Source organism: Moschus berezovskii, chromosome 2 (genome assembly GCF_049115385.1).
Source record: "Moschus berezovskii isolate FMDL1 chromosome 2, NW_MosBer_1.0, whole genome shotgun sequence".
NCBI lineage: Eukaryota > Metazoa > Chordata > Mammalia > Artiodactyla > Moschidae > Moschus > Moschus berezovskii.
Window position 1 is genome coordinate 14,846,670 of NC_142461.1, and position 26,139 is coordinate 14,872,808.

General features: G+C 49.7%; 2 protein-coding genes across 3 annotated transcripts; both read left to right on the forward strand.

The window, feature by feature from the left end:
• The first annotated feature begins 258 nt into the window (after nt 1–258).
• FAM167B (family with sequence similarity 167 member B) lies at nt 259–1,805 on the forward strand. Its single transcript, XM_055397915.2, has 2 exons — nt 259–698; nt 1,319–1,805. Exons 1-2 carry the CDS (start codon nt 441–443, stop codon nt 1,547–1,549), a joined length of 489 nt encoding a protein of 162 aa, XP_055253890.2. The 5' UTR covers nt 259–440; the 3' UTR covers nt 1,550–1,805.
• A 1,829-nt stretch (nt 1,806–3,634) lies between these two features.
• On the forward strand, nt 3,635–23,608 carry LCK (LCK proto-oncogene, Src family tyrosine kinase). Of its 2 annotated transcripts, XM_055397526.2 has the most exons (13): nt 3,635–3,767; nt 15,644–15,753; nt 16,054–16,135; nt 16,288–16,378; nt 16,596–16,694; nt 16,851–16,954; nt 17,065–17,214; nt 17,498–17,650; nt 17,803–17,982; nt 19,982–20,058; nt 20,150–20,303; nt 20,386–20,517; nt 22,951–23,608. In XM_055397526.2, the coding sequence occupies exons 2-13, from the start codon at nt 15,649–15,651 to the stop codon at nt 23,151–23,153; spliced, it is 1,530 nt and encodes a 509-aa protein (XP_055253501.1). In that variant the 5' UTR covers nt 3,635–3,767; nt 15,644–15,648; the 3' UTR covers nt 23,154–23,608. The 2 variants fall into 2 exon arrangements, with proteins under 2 accessions (XP_055253501.1, XP_088700728.1); XM_088844602.1 differs by lacking the exon at nt 3,635–3,767 and having other exon boundaries at nt 15,666–15,760.
• Nucleotides 23,609–26,139: the final 2,531 nt, after the last annotated feature.

The following is a 26,139-nucleotide window of genomic DNA, read 5'->3' on the forward strand; positions in this document are numbered from 1 at the left end:
TTGTCAGCCTTCTATCCCCTCCCCAATCCCTTAACTTGGGTCTTGGGAAGAGGGCCAAGACTCTGGTGTGGATGATGCTTTTCTTATCCTGGAGCAATTTCCTTTCTGGGAACTGGGTGTCTCCTTTTGGGCAAAGACAATAAATTTCATCCAAGGGGCCAGAGGCGCAGGGCTCCTCCTGCCCCCACCCGGATGGGCATCACGTGGCTCCTGGAATCATAGTCCAGGAAAATCCCAGCCCTTGCACACTCAGCCTCCCACACCCATCTGCTTACCCTGACACACTCAAGCCTCCCTGACCCACCTTGAACATTCACCATCGCACACTCCCTGGCATATTTCTTCACCCTCAGCTTCTCCCACCTCTCCCTGGGTAATACTGCCAGCCTTTCCCTAATCCCAGAGCTGCAACCTTTCCCTGTCGCTGCTTACCCCCTACCATGTCCCTGGGACCATTAAAATTCCAGGCAGTGGGTGAAGATGAGGAGGATGAGGAAGCAAAGAGCTTGGACTCTGTGAAGGCGCTGACGGCCAAGCTGCAGCTGCAGACACGGCGGCCCTCATACCTGGAGTGGACAGCCCGGGTCCAGAGCCAGGCCTGGCGCAGGGCCCAAGCCAGACCTGAGCCTGGGGGACCTGGGGCCATTTGTGGATTCGACTCAATGGACTCTGCCCTTGAGTGGCTCCGACAGGAGCTGGTGAGTCTGGTGGGGTGGGCAGCCTTGCAGAAGGCCTTGAGGGCAGTCCTCAGGGCCCAAAACCCGGGGTATAGGGTGGGGATGAGAATGACCCTGCCTCCAGCAACTGCCCTCTCCTGTGGCTTTGTCCCAGGGTTGAGGAGCCAGGAATGGACTTGTCCAGTGTTTTATTCAAGGAGTCTTACTGAAGAAGGAGTCTATCAGTCTGCTGACCTTATGCTCCTGTGTCTCAGAGGACAGCGTCCTGCCTGTGGGGATGGCTGCGGAAGGCATGGCCTCCCAATCTCCTCTACAAATTGCTATACCCCAAAGATACAAAGGAGGCACTAACCACGCTGTCCCCAGAGGAGGCCAGTATTAACCAGGTGGCTCTTAATCTAATATGTGCAAATATAAAAATGTCCAGCCTCCAGACTGGAGATTCCATCTAGTTGATCTAAGATCAGGCCCCAGGTACCTGTACTTGGTTAGCTTGGTTTTAGAGCAAGATCTATGAGATGGGCTGTATAGAGCCGGGGTATGAGGGAGTGGGAAGGACATAGCCAGGGCAAAGCCCCCGGGGTGTTGACCGGAAGGGAAGAATGGAGGTTCCGCGGGCTCATGCCCCCTCTCGGCCGCAGCGGGAGATGCAGGCACAGGACCGGCAGCTGGCAAGGCAGCTGCTTAGGCTGCGGGCCCAGCTGCACCGGCTGAAGGTGGACCAAGTCTGTCACCTGCACCAAGAGCTGCTGAACGAGGCCGAGATGGAGCTGGAGCTGGAGCCCGGGGCCGGCCTGGCCCTGGCCCCGCCACTGCGGCACCTGGGCCTCACGCGCATGAACATCAGCGCCCGGCGCTTCACCCTCTGCTAAGGGATCCCTGCGTGTCTCCTGCACCACCCGCTACCCATCCGCAGCCCACCTGGGCTGGGACGCGAAGGAAGAGAGGGGCGCCCCAGAGGAGCCAGAACCTGGAAAAGGGTCCGGGTTAGAGTTGGGGAGATGCTCAGTGCTCTGGGAGCTTAAAGCCCCAGCATCCTGGGGCCCTGCTGCCCGGATCGGGGAGGAGGGCCGTTTGGAGAAAGGGGAGGAGTTCACAGACCCCCCAGTCTCCTCAATAAATCTCTGCTTCCCAGCAAGGTCTCTGCAGTCCTTTATTCAGGCCCGGGTTCACTGTCTCGCGGGTTGCTAGGGCCAGGGGTTCTACCTCGGGAGAGGAGGCTGGCCTTGCAGGTAGAGAAGCCCTGATAGATCCTCATCTCCCCCACAGCTCCGCTTCTATCGCTCTATCTCATCAAGATCAGGACTGGAAAAGAACTTAACAGTCTAAATCACCCCTATGGAATGTGACTCAGATAAATGAGCAGCTGAAGAAGGCAGGATCTTGTAGACCTGGGTTCAATGCCAGCTGCAACATTGATTCTATCAGACCTGGAGGAGCTCTCTTAGCCCCTGCATCTGTCTCTTTATCTTTACAATGGAAAATCCAATTCCACAAGTAGTTAGATACATCTTACGTGAGATAATGTACAGTAAGTCCTCAAGAAAATGTGCCTTATTATCACTAGCCCCAGTCGTGTTCTTACTGTTGCCCTGGGGCCCAGAGATGGACTGTGAAGTGCTCAGGTTCACAGTAAGGGGAGCTGGGGCCTGCAGCCGGGACTCTGGGCTCTGTGTCATTCTGTAGGGCTGTTTTTTAGTTTTTTGTTTTTTTTTTTCAAAAAATACTTCGCGCTTCTCAGCTTTTGTTTCTGTGTCACCCTCTTTGTCTGACTTTCCAACTCGGGCTTCCTCTTCCCCCCACCCATTTCCTGACTCCCCCTTCTCTCCGCAGCAGCTGAAGGTACATGCAGCATCAGCTTCCACCTCACAAACCCCAACAATGCTCTGTGGGCTTCCCCTCCCCCAACCTGCTGCCTCAGTACAGGCTCAGGCGGTGGCAACAGGTTTCTGTTTTCCGATGGGTGGGGTCAAGGCCCAGCTCTTCGGCCTGAGAGAGGCCACCTAGAGTTCCTCGTAACACTGGTGACCTGGCCCTCAGCCTCTGACATATGCCACCCTCCGCCTGGCCCCTGGGGAAAGGGAGATTGTTGGCCTGCTTAGTGCTTGTGACAGGGTCCCTGCCTCCTGCCTGTAACAGAAGGTGCTGCCAGTCTGTCGCCTGCACCAGGGGCCTGGGCAGGAGTGTTTGTTCTGTCTCCCACCTGTTGCAGGAGGTGGTGTCAGGCCTTCACCTCTGACAGGGGCTGTGGCCTTGTCTCTACCTGAGTTAGAAGGGTTGCCCTACTCTCCAACCATAATTAGGGAGTGTTCTGCCCTCTGCCCACAAAAGAGGCTGTGACTCTGCTCCCTTAAAGACACCGGGTTGTCCTGTCTGCTTCCTTGAAGCCTGTTGTCCAGCAGACTCTCTGTAAGAGGGGTGTTAGCCTCCCCTCTGCAAATAATAAAGCTCTTGCCCCATGCCCTGAGATGGCATGGCTGTGGTTCCGTTGTGTGGCTAGCAGCTGTGTGCGCCTGGTATCTATCTGACTATCTAGCATCGTATCTGCTCTCCAGCGATTTTACAGGGATGTTGTTCCCCCCTGACTCTGAGGTGGTTACTTTTGCCCTCTGACTGTATTCCAAGGGTCACCTGGCCCTCAGGCTGACAGCCGTGCAGTTTGCCCTTCACTGAAAGCTGAGTGGGTGTCACTTGCCTCCTGCTCACTGGGGCTTCAAGGCGGCCCTTGAAGCTCTGGTCCAGGTGCTCCCTTGAGGGGGCAGAGGAGGTTCCATCCAATATCCTCCTCCACCTCCGGGTGCCACCTTCAGGGTGAATGGGGCCTGCACTGGGGGTGAAAGGACCCTCGAGGGCTGAGAGGCAGGGGGCAATGGCAGCAGGAAGCTTGGGGTGCTGGAGGCTTGCGGTTGGACTGCTGGGGCCCGGTTGGCTGCGGAGCCCTCAGGAGGAGGCAGGAAGTCAGGGTGGGACGTGGGCGCGGGGAGACAGCCGGTGGCTACGACGGTGAGGGGAGCCGAAGCTGTGTCTGGGCAGCCAGGCTAGGCCAGGAAGACCATGTGAATGGGGCCAGGGGGCTCCTGGGCTGGGCAGGTAAGGAGTACCGGGAACAGGGGCCTAAGGGCTGGGTGTGGGACCTGCGAGCAGATGGCTGCAGCTGAGCCTGGGGTCAGGCTCCCCTGGGATGCAGCAGCCTTTCAGGCTGGGGTCAGAAACACCTGGAAGTCAGGTGGGAGGCAGGATGAACAGCCAGATCGCCTCTTTCCTGTGTAGTTGTTGCCTCCTGCCTCTGCCACACTGCCTGCCATCAGCGCCCACCTCACTGGGAGCTTTTTCCTTGGGGATCTCTTAGGTACTGAAAAAGCCTTCAGAAATCCCTACATCCAGCCCCTCATCCCATGATGGATAAGCCTCCTGAGCCCCAGATTGGGCGAAGCGCTCCCTCCCCATAGTCCATCAGCAACGCAGAGGCAGAGAGGGTGATGGCCCTGGGAGAGGTGATGGCCTAGGATGTGACTTCCCACTGGAGCAAGGTGATGGACAGGCTTGAGTCAAGGGTCCTAAGAGTCCTTCCGCTTGCTGGTGCAGACCCCAATGACAAGACTCTCTTGAGAGAGCGAGGGGAATCACCCAGAGCATCTGGACGGACACATGAGAAGTGACTTTAGCTGTGACCCACACTGCTCGAGAGAAGGAGGAGGTCTTCCTTTGGGAATGGATGGGCATGCAAGGGGATATTTATAATCTGGGATGGGGCCTGGGGTGGAAGTATCTAACAGGACTCCGGGAAGTTGGGGGGTGAGAGGATGATGAGAGAAGGGAAGAGGAAGGGCTATTTTTATTCTGGACAGGGGTGCTGTTGGCCCTGGGCAAGGACCGTCTGGATTTCCATCTGGAAAATTGCCACTCCTGCCCCTGCCAAGTGTCCACAGGATGTCCTTTCCTCTTCCCTTTGCTCCCTCCTGCCCCCCACCCCCGCCCCTGCCACTGCCTGATTAGGGCCAGTGAGTCCTGCTGGTTCCTACTTCAGACCCCAGGAAGGTGGAGGCCCAAGGAGGCAGAATCAGCTCCCTGTCCACCCCCTCACTTTTAGCTCTCAGCCTGCAGTTTATGGGGTAAATCCCCACCTGAGCCATACTTTCCAGGTTTCCCCTGCCTCCCCCACCACCACTGGAGTTTTTCTTGAAACAGTTTCCACTGTCTCAGCCATGTGGCAGTCTTTCTTTCATCCCCAGCTCCAAGGCCTGCAGCCTCTTGTGGGGCCTGGAAAACAAGCTGGGTCTTCCCTAGACTCATTCAGACCTTGGACCGGCATCGGCTGTCCCCCACCCCAGACTGCGCTGAAGGATGATTCAGGGTCCCTCGCCCTCTAGGCTCTGGGACAGAGGCGCTTCTCAAAGGGAAAAAGGGCCAAGTGATGGAGCAAGAGAATGGGCGGAAGCTCCGGAGGTCGAGAGGAGGCTTCCCTTGGGTGATCGGAAGGCTTCCTGAAAGAGTCAGGCATTTACGAGAACAAAGGCTCATTTTGCAGAGTACTGAGGATATGTAGCCAGGGTCACTGTCTCTGGGTTGTTCCTTGGGTCCTAGGAGGGCAGAGACATCAGGGCAAGACCAAACACAAGAGAACCAGTGGGTTTGGTGTAGCACAAAGGACATGCATTTCACAGTCAGGCTGACCCAGGCACAATTCCAGTTCTGCCATTTCCTTGAACAAATGACTTCACCTCTCCAAACTCCAGTTGCTTTATTGGTAAAGAGGCAATAATAAATCCCTCCTTACAGAGTGCTCGTGGGAAAACAAAGAGAAAATGGCTGTGATGTGCCGTGGGTAGTACCTGGCATGCAGTATGTGCTTAACAGAGGTTAGGCAACCACTTCTCCTGCAAATGGTCCACCCAAGGGTTTGTGTGTGGTGGGGGTGTTGGCGGGGAGGGGGGGCTGTCCATACCCGGAATTACTCCTACTCAGCACCTTGGCAGGCCAGTGGGCAGCCCATTCCTTCACACTTGTGGTGTAGCTTTGCAAATGAGCTTGTTTCCTGTGTGTTCTAGTGGGTGTGAGAATTCTAGGCTGGGCCACACAGTCTATCTTGGAGGAGGGTCCCACACATACCTTCCTACAGACACATAGATACACACACACACACATGATCCCTCCCTCCCTAGCCCAAAAACCATTCATATCATCACTGGAAAATGTAGGTGTGCATGGTTGTTCAGAGGCAGAGGCAGGGACCACATATATATCACACATCAGTTCAGTTCAGTTTAGTTCAGTCACTCAGTCGTATCCGACTCTGCAGCCCCATGGACTGCAACACACCAGGCCTCCCTGTCCATCACTAACTCCCGGAGCTTACTCAAACTCATGTCCATTGAGTCAGTGATGCCATCCAACCATCTCATCCTCTGTTGTCCCCTTCTCCTCCCAACTTCAATCATTCCCAGCATCAGGGTCTTTTCAAATGAGTCAGTTCTTTGCATCAGGTGGCCAAAGTATTGGAGTTTCAGCTTCAACATCAGTCCTGCCAATGAACACCCAGGACTGATCTCCTTTAGGATGGACTGGTTGGATCTCCTTGCAGTCAGTCCAAGGGACTCTAAGAGTCTTCTCCAATACCACAGTGGGATCCTATAAATCTATGCACACACCCACAAGCTGATGGCTTCAAGGCCAAGCTCAATTGCAATGTTGAGGGGAGCTGAGTTTGTAGGTGGGATGGAGGCAAGTGGGGTCTCCATCCAGGTGTTGGTTGGAAGGTATCTGGAGCTATATCACTTGGTCTAAAGAAGGCTAGTCCCACGAGATGCCCGGGAAGAAAACAGTTCTGGGCCCAAATCAACACGGCCTCAGCTATGAAATGTCCCATGTGAAATTTACCATCAACATTAGCTTGTGGAAACTCTGAAAGTCTCCCCAGAGAAGGCGGCTGTTTGATTCTGTCTAACCTGGTGTTTCTCAGACTTCGGTGGTCGTAGAACCTTTTTTCTTGTATCCCTAGTTCCTTGCCTGCACCTCCGGAGACAAGGGGAGCAGTAGAAGGATAGCCATAAGGTTGATTCTTCTCAAAGGATTGTGTCTCTTACCAGAGTTTTTGCGTTGGTGGGGAGTTGGTTGTTTTCTGTTTTTCAATTATAAAATTAGCACATGGCTGCTTCTAAAAATTTAAACAGTAGGGACTTCCCTGGTGGTCCAGTGGCTAAGACTGTGCTCCCAGTGCAGGGGGCCCAGGTTCAATCCCTGGTCAGGGAACTGATCTCACATGCCACAACTAATGATCCTGCATGCTGCAACTAAGACCCAGTGCCATTAAATAAAATGAATAAATATTTTGAAAAATTTTAAACAGTACAGAGACATATGTAGACATATAAGAAATGCAGCTCCCTCCAATCTCACTCATGGGCTATTCTCACTGTGAACAGTTTGGTGTACATCCTTCCAGATTTTCCCCTATGTGGCCTCTGTAAAGCATATTAGTTAAGAGCTTAATCCCTGGAGGCAGATAGCCTGAGGCTCAGCTACTTATTTCTATCACTTATTTGTTATGAGGCTTCAGACAAATAGCTTTACCCTATTTGGGCCTCAGTTTTTGCATCTGTGAAATGGGGATAATAATAGCACTTACTTGATAGGATTATTATTAGAATAACATAAAGTCATGCAAATGAAGGCTTAGCACAGAGTCCGACTGAAAAGAATCCCCTAGGTATCCATATTCAAATGCAAATAGGGGGATTCCCTGGTGGTCCAGTGGTTAAGAATTAACCTGCCAATGCAGGGGACACAGGTTCTATCCCTGTGTCCAGCTACATGTTTGCTTTCACATGCCGCTGGGCACCTGGACAGTAGCCCCCACTCTCCATAACTAGAGAAAGTCTGCACACAGCAACAGAGACCCAGTGCAGCCAAAAATAAACAAACAAGTAAATAAATATAATACTAAAAAATAAATTCAAATAGGCTTATACTCTACATTCTGTTCTGTGACTTACTTGCCATGTTGTCTCTGGAACATCTTTCCATGTCTTGTGGAGATCCACCTCACCTTTTCAGTGGTTTTAGCTAAATATCGTTAGCTTGGTTAGTGGGCAATGTGGTGATTTTAAGATGCTGCTTCCTGGACAGTATTGCTGTTTGGTGGTGTTAGTATTGTCAGGAGTCCCAGACGTTACTGATCAGTGAGCTGAAGACAGGCCTTACCACCTCCTGTGAAAATAGAGTGACCCACCAGAGGGGCACCCACCTCTGTCACAGAGGGCAGAGTCAAATGGACGGGAACCTCTGACTATTCCCCGGTGTGTCCCCAACTCTAGATCAGAGCCTGGCACATAAGACATACCCATTAAATTGTAATCAGTAGGCTGGCCAAGTAAGAAAGTCATGCCTCCTCTAACCTACCAAGCAAGGCCTAAGCTCAGAGCTCTGTTTCACAGTGCGGCATTTCCCCAAATACTCCATCATTGATGCGGGTGAGTGATCTTAGGGGGTCATGAATGAACATGTGCAAATGTGAATTTAGGTTTTATACCATGTGTTTATTTTAATATATACTGATTTCCATTTATAGCTGGTGATACCCATTTTCCATTTTTTCAAAAAAATTAAAGTACACTTGATTTACCGTGTTCTGTACTCGTTTTCCATTTATGGTAGCAAAGTTTTCATTTGAGGTAAAGATATTAAGTGTGAAAAATGGTCCATGGAAGTGCCAAAAATCAAAAAGGAAAATGAATATGTTTAAGGCTGGGGTCATGAAATACCGCTGGCCTCAAATACATGCTGGCCTCTAATAACAATTTTCATCTACTTAGTCCGTACTGTGTGCCATATTAAGTACTTCATTATATGAGGTCATCTATATATCACATTGGAGAAGGAAACGGTAACCTATTCCAGTATTCTTGCCTGGAGGATCCCATGGACGGAGAAGCCTGGTAGGCTACAGTCCACGGGGTCGCATAGAGTCGGACACGACTGAGTGATGGAACGGAACGGATATATCACATATTACGTTCACAACAGCCCTGGTTGCAGGTCCATTTTTAATTTCCATTTTGAAGATAAAGGAACTGATGGAGGTTAGTGTTCTTTTTCTTTTTGGCCACACTGCGAGGCATGCAGGATCTTAATCCTCTGACCAGGGTCCAGGGATTGAACCTGCGCCCCCTGCAATGGAAGCACAGAGTCCTAACCACTGGACCACCCAGGAATTCTCTGAGGGAGGCTTAGACAGGTGTAGTAACCTGCCCAAAGGCCCTCTGGGAGGCCTTGGGAATGAACTTGGGGGACTATGACATGGACATGGTGAGCTGAAACTCTCTGATCAGTAGACTCCCAGAAACTTTAATAGAGTGGTGTGGATTGACAAATTTTAAGTAATGCTTCATCCTGATAAAACCCACATGATGCAAAATACAGACAGAGGTACATAAGGAAGGGGATTCAATAAGAGGAATTACTCAATATATACAAGTTACTAATTGGAGGACCTCTACCCAAAATACAAGCTATTTAGAATAATCACTCTATTGCTCTTTTTATGGCAATAACTAACTAGGAGAATCAGTTCTGTGTTCAAACCACTCCCAGTTTGTGAGACTAAATCCATCTTATTTATATATAAGAAAAGGCTCATCCTTTTGTTCTCCGTTTTTGTGAATCTGTGAACTCACAGGGTTTATTCCAAACCGGTATTATATCACAGAGGAATATGTGAAAAAGGAAGGAATTCAGGATGCATCCCTGTTTTACCCACTAGAAATTACTTGCCACACCTGTCAACCCTGATTCTCAAGTACCATGATGAGGGTTCAGCATGGGCATCCACAGCCCAGGCTCTTCACTGAACATATGCACCTTCGCCAATAATCAAATCTTGACCAAAGAAAAAGGCCAAGAGAATCCTTTAAATTATTCCTAATAGATTTTGCCACAATGTGGCCCAGAGTACGGCAGTGGCGTGGGTCAGTGAAATAGCCTGCCTGCTCTTGACATACTTCGCATTGACCCAAGAAACCTGGGCAAGAAGCTGGCACACATTTTAGACAGAATGTTCAATAAGTGAATAGGTTTACAGTTCAGGGGAAGGAACGTTTCGTATTTTTTTTTAAGGGGACAAAACACATTCTAGGTCCAGTCAGGTGAGACAATGACTGTGGAGTTGGTAAAAGTCGACGAGCTGGCAAAAATCAGAGCTTGTTATGGTTTTTTTTGGTTGTTGTTTTAATACTGATGCTTTATTATTAACTAAAGTTCATACTGTATTCAGGTTTTCTTAGTTTTTAAAAAGTAATCAATTAATTTGGCTGAGTCGGGTCTTAGTTGCCACATGAAGGATCTTTAATTGCAGCGAGTGCGATCTACTTCCCTGAGCAGGGGTCGAACCCGAGCCCTCTGCATTGACTGCCAAGTGGAGTCTTAGCCACTGGACCACCAGGGAAGTGCAAAATAGAGCTCACTGTGGTACGATTCCTAAACAACCCTGGGATCAGAAAATTTGGTCCAGGAACTTCATGAAATCTGGGATTTTTGATCAATTCTACACAGAGAATGAGCAGGGAAATTACATGGGTGGAGGAGCCTGGCAGTCTACAGTCCATGGGGCCACAAAGAGTCAGACACCACAGTGACTAAACAACAACAATGATGAGCAGGGCACTGTGTGTGTTGGGCTCTGTGAAAAGAGACAAGAGAGATGGGACCTGAAATCTAGCCCTCGCTCCACTCCCCAAATTTGAAACCCCAGGGATGGGTGGCCCTTTATAACTGGCACAAAGCCCTCTGTGGACCGTGGACAGACCTTGAGTTTGACCGAAAACATTACAGACACCAGTCAGAGAAGGTCTAGAATCTACAAAGTTCCTCCTATTGACCTTGATTTCTTGAGTTTGGAGAAAAGAATGTCCTGTTTCATTCACCCCAGAATTTGTCTTTGTTACGGATTCTGAGAGTCCTGGTGATTCTCTGGATCTGTTTCCTCTTTCTTTTTCTTTCTTTCTTCATTCCTCTCCTCTTTCTTTCAATGAGAAATTTATATTAAGCTTTAATTTTTATTTTCTTTTTGCTAAACTCATTTATTAACCTGGTTTGATCAGACTAGAATGGGACCCACATTTTGTACAAAGAAATATATGTATATATAACCTCACAATTACATAGGGACCTGTACAAACCATACATGACCCCATTTCATTGTACATCCATCTGCATACACGGACTATGGGTATGTACACATAGCATGATGCTCAATGATTAATGTGCCTCGGTAGGCACAAACTTGTATTCACCAGCCAGGGAAATGTATGCTCAAAAACATGCATTTTAGGGGACTTACCTGGTAGAGCAGTGGATAAAAATTTGCCTGCCAATGCAAGGAACACGGGTCCAATCCCTGGTCCCAGAAGATCCCACATGCTGAGGCGTGACTGAGCCCATGTGCCATAACCACTGAGCTCACTTGCCTAGAGCCTGTGCTCTGTAGCAAGAGAAGCCACTGCAGTGAGAAGCCCACACATCGAGGGAAGGATAGCCCCCGCTCACTGGACTAGAGAAAGTCTAAGCAAAATGCAACGAAGACCCAGCACAGCCAAAAAACTGAAAAATAAACAAACCAACCAAAAACATGCATTCAAGATAGATGGAGAATTGTCTTAGAAAGAAAGGCCTGTTAACAGCGGGATGTCACATTTCTGTTGGAGCGTAGACTCCATTCTGTGAGACCTCCTTCTTTGCTCCATTTTCTCCATCACCTCTCAGGATGCCCTACACTCTTTAGACTTGCCAGGAAATGAAGAACAGAGCAGAGTGTCTAGAGATAGGAGGTAGGGGCCTAATTGGAATTTCTCCTCTCCCAAGAGCCCTCATGTGCCATTAGGAAAAACCACTTAGCTCCTCTGATCTGACCCCATCTCTGTCTTTAAAATGAAGCTGGTGAATAACACTAGTGCTTCTTCTTTTATTTATTTACTTATTTTGGCGGCCCTGGATCTTAGTCGCAGTTCTTGGGATTTTAGTTGCAGCATGTGAACTCACAGTTGTGTCCTGTAGGATCTAGTTCCCTGACCAGGGATGGAACCCAGGACCCCTGCATTGGTAGCACAGAGTTTTAACCACTGAACCACCAGAGAAGTCCCTACACTCTTGCTTCTAAACTCTTCCCTCCAAGGACTTACTTGCCCTTCCCCTGTAGTACTTTTCCCCACTTCCCCATGGCTCTCATGATTTTGAGGGTTTTGCTGACTAAACTACCTCATTGAGGTACTAGTTTTGTTGTTTCTAGTTCAAATTTTAATTAGAGACTTAACTAAGTATGCATTGTGTGTGTGTGTGTTCAGTCGCTCAGTCAAGTCTGACCTGTGTCCGACTCTGTGGGACTCCACAGACTGTAGCCTGCCATGCTCCTCTGTCCATGGGATTTTTCCTGACAAGAATACTGGAGTGGGTTGCCACTTCCTCCTCCAGGCAATCTTTCCAACCCAGGGATCAAACCCATGTCTCCTGCATCTCCTGCATTGGCAGGCAGATTCTTAACCACTAAGCCACCTGGAAACCCCAAGTATGCATTGAAGAAACAATAATGCAATTTGTCAAACTGAGAAACAAATCACCTGCAAGCCTTCAGTGTTATTCTGGGGCCTCATAGGCGATTGTAGCTCCAGTGGCTGGGAGCCACTCACCAGAATTATGTCTGACACTGCCAGGTCTTGGGGTCTTCTGATTGCTGCCAGGTGTTATACTCCAAAACTCACACTTCTGTATAGGGCAGGGCCTGAAACCTGAAGCTGGAAGGCTCCGTGGGCACTAAACAAGTCACACAAGAAACACTCAGGGTCAGATACTCAACAGAGTTACCAAGTACCATTTTGCTTAATTTAACACAGTTTGACTTTTTCGCACTCCTGGCCCCAGTCTTTTTTTAATCGACATATAGTTGATTTACAATATTGTGTTAGTTTCAGGTATATAGCAAAGTGATTCAGTTATGCATATATATTTTTTCCGATTCTTTTCCGTTTTAGGTTATACAAGATACTAAATATAGTTCCCTCTGCTATACAGTAAATTCTTGTTGTTTCTTTTATATGGAGTGGTATGTATCTGTTAATCTCATATTCTTAATTTATCGCTCCCCTCCCCCACCCCTTTCCCCTTTCGGTAGCCACAGATCATTTTCTAAGTCTGAGTCTGTTTCTGTTTTGTAATAAGTTTATTTGTATTAGTTTTTAGATTCTGTATATAAGTGACATCATGTAATATTTGTCTTTCTGTTCCTGGCTTACATCACCAGTGTGATAATCGTAGGTCCATCCATGTTGCTGCAAATGGCAATATTTCATTCTTTTTGACCTGGTCCCAGTTTTTAGGGACATCATCATGCCCTCTCTGGCAGGTCCAGATTCATCCAGGGTATAGGTCCTGCCTGCATATTTTCCTGGACCCTCGCCCAAGGCCAGGTGGCTCCTCCTCTCTCTCCATGTGACCCCAGCCTGGGCCATGAGCAGTATTCAGCCCTAGATTCAGCATAGATTTCTTCTGTTGGTCTATTAGCCTCTCCTCACTGCTGCACCCCAGTTCATCCCATTTTCTCAACCCCAAGCTTTTCTCATCTTGCTCTTACCCTTTCCAAAGTCCCTGAGAATGTCAGGCCTAGAAGGGACTTACTGATCTAAGTTGACACCTTATCTGATGTTGGTGTTCTCTGGTGGTTTTCCAAGGCCTGTTTGACTATCACAAAAAACAGGTTGCTCAGGACCTCAGACCCTAGACAGTCAGCTCATCTGAGGCTGGTTCCAGAATGTAAACAGTTCTTTTCTGGAGGCTTTTGCCGTTAATCAGTTCTAAGCCATAATGAAATTAGCAATCAAAAAAATAAAAAAGCCGTTTGCAGCCACAGAGCCGAGCAAGATTTCTCTTTCTCCCCAGGACTAAAGTAGAGGGGGAAGAGTATATGCGTGAACACCTTTCCTTGAAAGTCTCTTGATTTGGCTTAAAATTTCACGTATATTTTGTATTCTCCTTTATTTGTAATAGATCTGTTTGTTTAACTATGTGAATAAGGTTTAACTATGTGTTTAACACTCATGCTTTGAGAGGTACACACCCGTGACTTCCGGTACCCATGAAAGGTTGTAAGTATCTCAGTTTAAGAGACTTGAGCTTATCAACTATACTCTGTTATAAAATAAAAATTAAATTAAAAAAAAAAAGAAATGTGAGCTTAAAGCCAAGAGGATTATTTACCAGTCACATTCTTCCACTTTCCAAAGCAGGGGTTGGTAGGGCAGAATGGGCACTCATGGAAATCTTTCTAAGCTCTAAACCAAGCCAACATTTACCTAAGCTTTGGAGGAAGGGATGACAATTTTTGATTGACAGAAAAGGCAGAGCGAAACTAGAGGAGAATGATTTCAGCAAAGTGACACAATGAGTATTATTCCCAGAATTTGAACATAACTCCAGGGACTATCCTTGAATCTTTTTTTTTTTCTTCTTTAATTGAGTTATAATTGAATAGGTCCTTAAGTCTTACTAACTAAAAAACCGCCACTGCTCCCCACTTCTAGTTGACCTCAGGATGGATTAGCAGCTCTAGCTTTGTTCTGCCTGAAACAGTTGTCTGAGTTTGAGCAGAACTTTCTGGTCCTCTGTTTGCTCATCTAAAATCTGAGGTTAGACTTGGTGGTTTCTAAGACCTTTGCAAATGGGAGAATCTGTGCATTAACCCTCCACATACCAGTTAACATTTATTAACAAGAATTGTCCTGGGTAATGGGACATTCAGGCAAATAAAACGCAACTTCTGCTCTTGCTGAATCCCTGATTTCACCAAGTGGGTAGGAAAGGCAGGGGGACTGATACATAAATTGGTGTCATCATGGCACTCAGTGGAAGCTGATGATTGTGGCTAGTCAGAGTGGCATGTTGTAGGAACAGAGAGCACTAGGCATTGGGGAGGCCCACAGAGAAGGTGATATCTGAGCTGAACCTTGAAGGCTGAGCCAGAGTTCAATGGATGGGCAAGAGTATTCCACGGTAGGTGAACCACACGTGCAAAAGCATGTTGTAAGAAGAGTGTGAGTTTTTTGTTGGGGAAGGGAGCTCAGAAGACAGACTCTGTGTGTGTGTGTGTACACGTGTGTGTGTATACCAGAACAGGCTGAGGAGATGGATTGGATCTTGATATTAAAGGTTCTTGAATGCATAAATTAATTTATCTGAGGACTGGTATTTCCAGGCAGTCCAGAGGACCAGCCCTAGGGAAAGAGGTACTGTAGGGACTCCTGGGGACTTGGGGGTGAGATCCCCACTCTGCTACAGGCAGAACAGCTCCACTTTTACCTGCTTTATCTACGGGGTTCCGCTCGATTTCATCTGACAAAAAGTTTCCACTGCTAAAGCAAGCAAACAAATACAAAAAAATGTATGGCCAATAGGGCCGCTAAGGGGTTTTCGGATAGGGAGAAGCAGAAAGAAGCCTCTGAAGCAGACTCTGTGGGAGATTTGGGGGAGCAGAGGCCTGACGTTTGACATTCGGGAGAGATGGTTCCTCGGCAGCAGGGGGGACTTGTAATTAGGAGGTGAGGCACACACTCCCCACTGGTAGGGGAGGATCAAAATTCAGGTCTCCCCTAGGGCTGGGGGAAGTGTATGTGATCTCTAGTAGGTAGTCCCCCAACTTGGAGGATGGGCTGAGAGAGTGGGAGGGGGAGAGGCAGGAAGTGGGCAACTAGACTAACAAAGGTGCCTGTGGCGGTTTACCCAGCCCAGGTGGGAGGGCGGGGCCTAGGTCTCAGCAGGGGCCCACGTGTGACTTTATTGGGAGCTAGGACCCCATTTCAGCTTTTCTGCGGCTGGAGAATGGCGGCTGGGGGGCTGACAATCTCGGGCACTTCTGGAAGTTCCCAGGGCTAGGCCCTAGCATGTCTGATGTTGGGGGAGCCCTTTCAGCCCCCTCTCCATTCCCCCAGGGACCATGGGCTGTAGCTGCAGCTCAAACCCAGAAGATGACTGGATGGAAAACATCGATGTATGTGAAAACTGCCACTACCCCATAGTCCCACTGGATGGCAAGACCACGGTAAGAGGCAAGACAGGGGGCTTGGTGAGGGAGTCGGGTGGGATGCAGGCGTGGGGAGAAAGGAACAGATCATCCCTACAGGTCCTGGGGATGACAGCGAGCCCCCTCTGTCACACAGAAAGGAAAAGAACCCCAGAGAGGGAAAGGGACTCTTCTAAGGTCACACAGCAAGTGGTAGGCAGATTCAGTGAGAAGATCCAGCCAAGCTGAAGATCCTGAGGGAGAGCAGAAGAGTGGGGAGGCAAGCCAGGGTCTCACCCAGCCTCCAGCTCTCTGACTTCTGTCATCCCACACTCACAGCTGCCCATGAGGAATGGCTCTGAAGTGCGAGATCCACTGGTCACCTACGAGGGATCCAACCCCCCAGCTTCTCCACTGCAAGGTGACCTCAACCAGCAGGGCCTGAAAAACAAGGCCTGTGGATCCTCGGCTGTCAGCCTCCATCTCCTCCCCCCATCCCCAACTTCTAACTCCTGAACTCACCCTCCCAGTCTGCTCCAGAAGTCTTCTCCCTGACTGCCTCTGTCTTTACAGACAACTTGGTTATCGCCCTGCACAGCTATGAGCCTTCTCACGATGGAGACCTGGGCTTCGAGAAGGGTGAACAGCTCCGTATCCTGGAGCAGTGAGTGCCCCCCTTCTCCCTGCCCATCCTGGGGTATCTCCAGTTCTGCAAACCCCTGCGGTCCCGGCTTGCAGTGGGAGCCCTGCAGACAAACATGGGAGGCTCCGGAGTGCTGAGCTGGAGGGTGGGGTGGCATGGCCTAACTGGGGGCTCCGACGGAGGGTTTCCAGCCGAGTCCGAGGCTGTGCAGACCATGCTAACTGCTGCTGTCGCGCAGGAACGGCGAGTGGTGGAAGGCGCAGTCCCTGACCACGGGCCAGGAAGGTTTCATCCCCTTCAACTTTGTGGCCAAAGCGAACAGCCTGGAGCCCGAACCGTGAGTGGGGACGCGTCGTGGGAAAGGTGGGACGCAGATCCAGGGACCTCGGAGCAGAGGAGAGGTGCTAGGGGTGGTGGCGGTGAATGCTTGAGGGTGATGGGGGGGAAGACCGGACCAGCGGACCAAAGAAGCCTTCGTTTCTGCCTTGAGCAGCTGGTTCTTCAAGACCCTGAGCCGCAAGGATGCGGAGAGGCAGCTCCTGGCGCCGGGGAACACGCACGGCTCCTTCCTGATCCGGGAGAGCGAGAGCACGGCGGGTGAGCCGAGGGGCTGCTGCGGGGCGTCGGGAGGGGGCCGCGGGCTGGGGCCGCTAGCCGAGGTCCGGGGTGCGAGGGGCCCGCGGGAGTTCATCCCTTCTTTCGTTCAGGATCGTTTTCGCTGTCGGTCCGGGACTTCGACCAGACCCAGGGAGAAGTGGTGAAACATTACAAGATCCGTAACCTGGACAAAGGCGGCTTCTACATCTCGCCTCGCGTCACTTTTCCCGGCTTGCACGAGCTGGTCCGCCATTACATGAGTGAGCACGCACAGACTCTTCACCTGGGCCCCACCCTGTCAGCCCGTCTCCCCCACTTCCTCTCGGGGGTCCCCCCTCCCCCCCCCCCCATCTCTCAGCATGCTCCTTCATTCCCACCACCCCCACCCAGGTGGGTGAGGGGCGGTACCTTGTCGCCTCCGGGATCAGGTGACAGCCCCATACCCCCCCTGCCTGTCCATTTCCCCCGGTGGGGACTGAGTGAGCCCCCCACCGCCCAGTCCCGCCTTACTGACAGCCCTTCGCCCCGCCCTTGACCTCCTAGATACTTCGGACGGGCTGTGCACACGGTTGAGCCGCCCCTGCCAGACCCAGAAGCCCCAGAAGCCGTGGTGGGAGGATGAGTGGGAGGTTCCCAGGGAGACGCTGAAGCTGGTGGAGCGGCTGGGGGCTGGCCAGTTCGGAGAGGTGTGGATGGGTGAGTGAGGCCCTCCAGGACTGCGGGCAGGTGGGGAGGGGAGGTGTCTACCGAGGTCCTGAGAGCTCTACGACAGTACCCTGTTTCAGGGCAGCTGCCTGGCTCTGGGTACATGGGCTGCGAGTGACCCTCCCAACCCTTCCCTGCCCTAGGGTACTACAACGGGCACACGAAGGTGGCAGTCAAGAGCCTGAAGCAGGGCAGCATGTCCCCCGATGCCTTCCTGGCCGAGGCCAACCTCATGAAGCAGCTGCAACACCAGCGGCTGGTCCGGCTGTACGCGGTGGTCACCCAGGAGCCCATCTACATCATCACGGAATATATGGAGAACGGTGGGCGCCGCTGGGGGGCGCTGCCGTGTCCTCTGCTCCCTCCCGGAGTGGGGAGGAGATATGCTTGGCTCTGCACTGAGGTTTTTCTAGAGGAATTTTGCTGAGCCCTCAAAGACTCACCTTCAGGGGCGACCAGAGGGTGTGTGGAGAAGAGGGTGTGCTGTCTGAACCGTATCTGGGAGCCCAGCTTGAGGTGGCAGGCTCTGGTTGTTCAGCCGCTCAGTCGTGTCCCACTCTTTGCAACCCCATGGACTGCAGCATGCGAAGCCTCCCTCTCAGGTTCTGGAAAAGCACTCACATTTTCCCTCACCTGCAGTACTGTTTGCCTTCTTCAAAGCCTTATCTTGATCTAAGGATGCTTGATCTCAGGAGATGAGTAGGTCCCTAGCCCCTTTTCTATCTCTTCTGCCCCCAGCCTTGGGAGGTCTGATCTGTTCAAGGCCCTCTTTTTTAATTCTTAGTGAGCCTCTCCCTGTCCCTTCGCCCACTGTTGGACAGATTGAGAGCCCAAGGAAGGGGAATTTAAATAAATAGGAATTTCTAGTAACTTTCTTATAGGATCTTTGTGAGGATGAAAGCTAATGCATATAGAGCAGTTAGAACAATGCCTGCTGTATAGTAATGGCTCAGTGTTTGTTGTTATCTGGCTCTGATTCTTTGGGAGTATAAAAGCTGTCCTTCTTTCAGGAAGGGAAAAAAGCTAATTGGCTAATGGATTCTGAAAATGGCAAATAGTAGGCCACCTTCAATTGGTAGTTGCTTGGAGCTCTGTGTTGAGAAGGATTCTGAGGTTCATTGGAAGTGAGCACTGGGATTGATTAGCAATATCTGCCATGGACACAATGGAGGAATGACAGTGTCTGGCCACATATTTGCTGCCTTTGGGTGAGGTTTTGTCTCAGTGACTAATTCAGCACTCAAATGGGGACATTCAGGTTGTTATCATCTTCACACATGGTTTTAAGCTCTTGAGAAAGGCCAGTGGTTACTAGCTCTGTTCCAGCCACTCTGATCCCTGGTCTTCTCCTAGTTACCCTCTGCTATCAGAAAGATGGTCCCTCACTCCTTCATGATACCTATTTTCATACTCCTATTTTAATATATTCAGCATAATTTATTGCTGTTTACTGTGGGCTGGGAGGAGCTTCCCATGTGCCTCAGTGATAAAGAATCTGCCTGCCAATGCAGAAGATGCAATTTTGGTCTCTGGGTCAGGAAGATCCCCTGGAGGAGAAAATGGAAACCCACTCCAGTATTCTTGCCTGGAAAATCCCATAGATAAGAGGAGCCTGGCGGGCTACAGTCCATGGGGTCCCAAAGAGCTAATACAGCTTAGTGACTGAGCATGCATACACTGTAGGCAGGGAATACTGATGGACAAAATAAGAATCTTGCTATCAGAGAAAACTTACTTTAATTATTCACCCTCGGAAAACCAGTTTATGCCATAGGAAAGTCTTAGCAGGTAGATGATGATGATGATACAATTTATTATTCTTGGTACAATCTAGGGAGGCTTTTTAAAGGAAGAGTCTTGCTGAGCCATGACCAAAAAGAATCTGTAGCAGAGGAAATGGGACAAAGAGACTTTGGAGTGGGAACTCAGTGGTCTGTGAGAAAAAATCTCACAATTGTCTGGGGTAGATGGAGGAAAAGAGGAAGAGAAGAAACTGCAGATGTGGACTATGCAAGGCTTAGATGCCTGGCTGAGGAGTTCAGGTTCCACCCCACTGGTGACAAGAAGCTTGTAGACCCCTCCAGGTGGCATCTTAGTCCCCAGGAAAAGGGCATCACACATCTGAACACACACTCATCCATTTTCAGCTCTTACTCTTCCTTTCCACACATCCTTACTCTGAACACACACTCATCCATTTTCAGCTCTTACTCTTCCTTTCCACACATCAGACATGGCTTCGAGACCCCTAGTTAGGGGAGAAGGGTCTGGGAGCTTTCCCCTGGGGCAATTTGGGCCAGCAACTCTTGCTTCTGTCCACAGGAAGCCTGGTGGATTTTCTTAAGACCTCCGAAGGCATCAAGCTGACTATCAACAAACTCTTGGACATGGCAGCCCAAGTAAGGAGATTGGGGAGGGGCTGAGCATGGGCACAGGGCAATGGGAGCCAGATGTCTGACCCAGGACTGCTGACCTTTACCTGGTCTGCAGATTGCAGAGGGCATGGCATTCATTGAAGAGCGGAATTATATCCACCGCGACTTGAGGGCTGCCAACATCCTGGTGTCCCATAGCCTGAGCTGCAAGATCGCAGACTTTGGTCTAGCACGCCTCATTGAGGACAACGAGTACACAGCCAGGGAGGGTAGGTATGGGATATGAGGGAAGTCTGGGGTCTCCGGGGTCTGGCCTGGCAGACCCTGGTGACCTCACTGCCCTCCCTCCAGGTGCCAAGTTTCCCATTAAGTGGACAGCACCAGAAGCCATTAACTATGGGACATTCACCATCAAGTCGGACGTGTGGTCTTTCGGGATCCTGCTGACAGAGATTGTCACTCATGGTCGCATCCCTTACCCAGGTCGGGGTCCAGGCAGGAGCTGAAAAGGGTGATGGGGAAGGGCAGCAAATTCATGTCTTTCTACTTCCTCCCAGGCTCAGAATATGAACCTTTCCAGCTGCTTCCCCTCTATCCTCCCAGGGGTGGCACTCGTGCATCCCCGATCAGGTGCCACATCTCCTAGGTCTGGCTTCCATTTCTGTCCCTGAATCTCTCTTCCTTCAATAATCCCAGCTCTTTTCTTTAACACAGGCAGCCTAGTAGGTAGAAGAGGATCTGGTCTGAGCGGCAAGAGGCCTGATTTCTTTTTTCATTTTTTTCCAAGTTTTATTTCTTTATTTTACTTTTTGGCCACACCTTGCAGCATGTGGGATCTTAGTTCCCCAACTGGGGATCAAACCTGCACCTGCTGCATTGGAAGGCAAAGTCTTAACCGCTAGACTGCTGCGGAAGTTCCCAGAGGCCTGCTTTTTATTACCAGATCTGCCACTGATGCTTTCTGTTTGACTTTGATCAGATTATTGCTTCTTTCCCCAGTTGTAAAACGTGAGGTTAGAACAGTATTTGACCCATACGAAACACTCAAGAGTGTTAAGTTTTATTATTAATCACTTTGGCAGGTGATTTTACCTTTCTGAGCCTCAGTTTCATGATATGAGAAACAAGATTATTTTTGAAAGAGCTTGACTCATAGTAGATGCTCATGAAACACTGACTCCTTTCCCTCTGAAGCCTTCCGTGTAGAGTGACAGAGATGTGTAAACAAACAATTCCCACTCTCTCCCACTCCTCCCTCTATCTCCTCAACAAAGTTCTTTACCGCTGAATTCAGCCAGGACAGGAATGGAATTTTTTTGGAAGGAACTTGCTAGGAAACTCTGGGGAAAGGAAACAGAACACAAAGCCAGGGTCAGGAGGTCATGCAGCCTGGTGGCCAGACTGGCAGAAGCTTCCCACATCCTGAGCAGCAGTGTGCACAGAACTTTGCTCCTGGGAAGGTAAAAATACCTTAGAATTAGGTGTGAGTGTGCAGGTCTTCCCTGGTCTGGACTTGCCCCATCAAATAGTCCAAGGGCAGCGCTGGGGCTAGAAACATATTCTTGTCATCCTGCCAAGAGCTCACACTGCTCCCTTAGAGAATTTTTCTACTAGAAGAATAAAGGCAATGAAAGCACGATGATAAATGGCAACTGACGCATAGTTTCAGGGTCAGGGAGACTATGGGGAGTAATGGAGACCTGGGTAAACTTGCATCTGCACCAGCAGATGGTTGCTATTAAGACACAGGGGCCCAAAAAACAGAGCTGTGTTTTTTCAAGAGACACCAAAGCTTGGAGTTTTAGGAAAAGTTGCCTGTTTCCAAATATTGGTGATGATTCAGATTGTTTAAAAACACAATAAGGGACCAAGCCAAAGTGGGTCTGTCTGTGGGCTATATTTAGGCTGGGTGTAGCCAATCGGTTTGCACCCTTGACTCTCTCCATCAATGTTGTTTCCTAGCCTATGTCTTTCCATGCCCTGATTTTTAAATGAGGGACACATAGCTAGAGGCTCCCCAGGGGCAAGGCCTGAGGAAGAGAGGTCTCTGTTGACTAGGTTCCAGTTTGAAGCTTTGTAAAACTACTGTTTTGCTAGGATGTCTCGGTGTTAGGCTTCTCTTCTCAGGAGAATGAAGGAGAAATCAGAGGCCACACAGGTAATTTAGAAACAGAGAGCCTATTTCTGCTGTGACCATTCAGTTCTCCAGAGCAGCATCTCTTGGGGTCCACATGTAATGGGCCTCGCTGGTGGGGCCAGGATCAGTCCAAAGGGAGGGAACTGGTCCAAAGATGACTTCAACTGGGTCACAGAGGCCTAGTGAATCTTCCGTGCCCCATTCAGGGTCTGCCTGGCTGAGGCCCGGGATCCACCTAGCTTCCTGAGGCAGCCTCTCATGTGCCTGTTCCCAAAGCTGGAGAAACTTCCCCATTGTCCTGGCTGTGGACCCCCACCCTGCGCAGGGCCCTGATGGCTCCATCCTTCCCCACCAAATAATAATCATCACAGGTGCTTTCTATGCTCCATCTCCTCCTCCAGGCACCAGCCTCAGGGCTGTGTACACACTTTCTCATGCAATCCTCACAACATCTCTAGGAGGTAGGAGCTCCTATTATCCTATTTTTCAAATAAGGAAACTGAGGCTCAAAGAGGTGCAGTGGGTCACTCAAGGAGTCAGAGCCAAACACGTGTGTGTTACTGCATGTTTAAGCCATAGCAGACACTCCAAGTGGCATGACTGACCTTTCGTAGGTACTACCAGTATAGCCTTACCATCCTTACCATCAATGAAGACCAAGATCCCTTTGGATTGGTGCTCATACCATACCTGTTGTCAAATATCTTCTTGACCGTCACTGCTGCCTTTGGGCTTCCAAAGCCTGGAGCCTTGATGTCAATTCTCCCATCAACCTCTAGGGATGACCAATCCTGAGGTGATTCAGAACCTTGAGCGAGGCTACCGCATGGTACGACCTGACAACTGCCCGGAGGAGTTGTACCAGCTTATGATGCTGTGCTGGAAGGAGCGCCCGGAGGACCGGCCCACCTTTGATTACCTGCGCAGTGTGTTGGAGGACTTCTTCACGGCCACGGAGGGCCAGTACCAACCCCAACCCTGAGGGGCCTAGGTGACTGGGGCTTGCAGCCCTCCCCCCAGCTAGCCAACCTGGCTGGGGAAGGTGCAGTTCCTGTGTCATACCCATGTGGCCTATGCACATTTGGACTCAGCATGTGAATCCCGCCCACGTGTGACATGTACACTTCTTGTGTCTTGTACATGGGATCTGTAGTTGGGTGGGCTCTGCACATGTGTCTTGTACATGTGTGTCCTATGCATATATGTCTTGGACAGTTGTCCAAGTTGTCCCTTTCTGGGTGCCCCCCTGACTTCCAAGACCACCAAAGAAAGGAGAGAGGCCTGTTATTAACACCTGCTTCTCCCTGTCCCCTTTTCCTTTCCCCTGGTCAAGATGCTCTTTGAGGGCTGGGACCTTGTCTAAAATACCTCTGTGTGCTCCTCTTTGGTGTTGGCACACATAAGGAGCTCAATAAATACCTGTTGGCGAAGATTGTACATCTTTCTGCTCCCCACTCCAGTCTCCTCTTCCTTGCGGGGGGAGTGGACGTTCAGAAGATGGAAGCTGAGGCACCGTGAATTGGGGTGAAAGGTGGGAGGGATGAAGGGATGTCTGAACTTTTTCCAGCCCTGCTGATGTTGGGTGCCAAGAGGAGGTCCTTAAACTTTGCAGTATGTGTTCTTTGAACCCCTTCAAACCTCTACCCCAAAGAATTATAGGCACCCTATCCAGAACCTCCTAGAGAGCAGATGTGTCCCAAGACCCTTCCTTTCCCATTGTATAAGGGCGACTGCCTTTTCCTTTTTACAGCTACTGATTCAAGAGCTATATGTTCTGATTCACCTTTAAGGTGTTTTTAAACATTGAGTTTTTTTAAACATTGTCTTTTCACTGGAAAAGACTCTGATGCTGGGAGGGATTGGGGGCAGGAGGAAAAGGGGATGACAGAGAATGAGATGGCTGGATGGCATCACCGACTCAATGGACATGAGTTTGGATAAACTCTGGGAGGGAGCCCTGGCGTGCTGTGATTCATGGGGTCGTAAAGAGGCGGACACGACAGAGTGACTGAACTGAACTGAAACATTGAGTTAATCCACTCACTTAAATATTTACTGAACATTTACTGTGCACTAGGCAGTGCATTGGAGAAGGAAATGGCAACCCACTCCAGTGTTCTTGCCTGGAGAATCCCAGGGACGGGGGAGCCTGGTGGGCTACCGTCTGTGGGGTCGCACAGAGTCGGACACGACTGAAGCAACTTAGCAGCAGCAGCAGCAGCAGGCAATGGATAAGATCTCTGGGGAGCTTACAGGGAAGATAGACAGTAAGCATCACAAAGAAATAAATGATATGGTATGCTGCAAGGTGATAGTGTGAAGGGGAAAATAGAGCGAGGAAAGGGGAATTAGGAATGTCATATTTGGGGGAGGTTTGTCGCTTTAAAGAGGATACACTGGGAAGGTCTCATTGAGAAGGTGAATTTTGAGCCAAGATTTGAAGGAGGTGAGGGAGTAAGTGGTATAGGGGAGGAGCAGTCAGGCAGAGGGAACAGCCTGAGGCAGAAACTTGAGACGCAAAGGGCAAGCTCTGAGACATAAAGGCTGCCTGAGGGAAGAGGATAGATCCTATGGGGCTTTGGGGCCTGTGGCTTCTGCAGGAGCCATTTCGAGACTCACATTTTAAAAGGATGGCTCTTACTGCTGTCTTAAAAATAGATTGAGGGCCTTTCCTGATGGTCCAGTGGAAGACTCCATGCTTCCACTGCAGGGGCCATGGGTTCGATTGCTCTTCCGGGAATTAAGATCTTGCATGCCAAGGCACAGCCAAAAAGTAAATGTGTGCTGTGTGCTAAGTCGCTGCAGTCGTGTCCAACTCTTTGCAACTCATGGACTGTAGCCTACCAGGCTCCTGTCTCTATGGGATTCTCTAGGCAAGGATACTGGAGTGGGTTGCCATTTCCTTCTCCAGGGTATCTTCCCAACCCAGGGATCAAACTCTAGTCTCATGTCTCCTGCATTGGCAGGCAGGTTCTTTAATTAATTAAGTAGGGCTTCTCTGGTGGCTCCATGGTAAAGAATCTGCCTGCCAGCGCAGGAGACACGGGTTCTATCCTTGATCTGGGAAGACTACGTGGTGCAGAGCAACTAAGCCTGTGCACCCTAACTACTGACCCTGTGCTCAAGAGCCTGGGAACAGCAGCTGAAGGCCCTGCGCCTTAGAGCCTGGGCTCTGAAACAAGAGAAGCCATTGCAATAAGCCCGAGCACTGCAACTAGACAATAGCCTCCACTTGCCAAAATTAGAGAAAAGCCTGCACAGCAGTGAAGACCCAACACAACCAAAACATTAAATTTATTAAAAAAATAATTAAAAAAAAGAAAACAGACTGAGTTATGCAGTTTTGCATAAAACTCCAGATTTCTGTCTTCTGTTGAGAAAAGAGGAAGATTTGGCTCCTTTGGGTTTACCTGGCCACATGGAGCTGAGTAATGGCCACCACCTTTAGGTGGGGCATGAGTTCTGCCTTTCACACCCTATTGCTCTCAGATTATGAACCTAAGTGTTAGTGGCTTTTATCATCATGCTTGTGCTATGCTTTTTATAATAAAGAGGCAAATGAAAAATTTTTGCACACCATATTTCTATTACAAAGTGTGAAAATTAAAGATGCCTGAAGATGGCAGTGTATTTGAAGAAAGATGGGAGGACATATTTCTTTATGAAAGTAAAAATAAGAATCCAGTTTTAAAAATAAGCAAAGTACCTGACTCAAACCAATATAACTATAATACAAATCCACTCACACCGCCTTCCTGCCCTCGGTAGGCATCCTAGTTGGTGATTCCTGTTCTGCATTTTATAAAATGCTGCCACACCCATGACCTCATCTGATACCACCCTCCTCCTTTTTTGGACATGGCTGCAGCCACAGAGTTGATGAACTTTGTTTTCTTACACTCTCCATTTTACTAAGCGGGAAATGGGGACACAGAAAGGTTCCTGGCTGGGAAGCAGCAACACAGAAC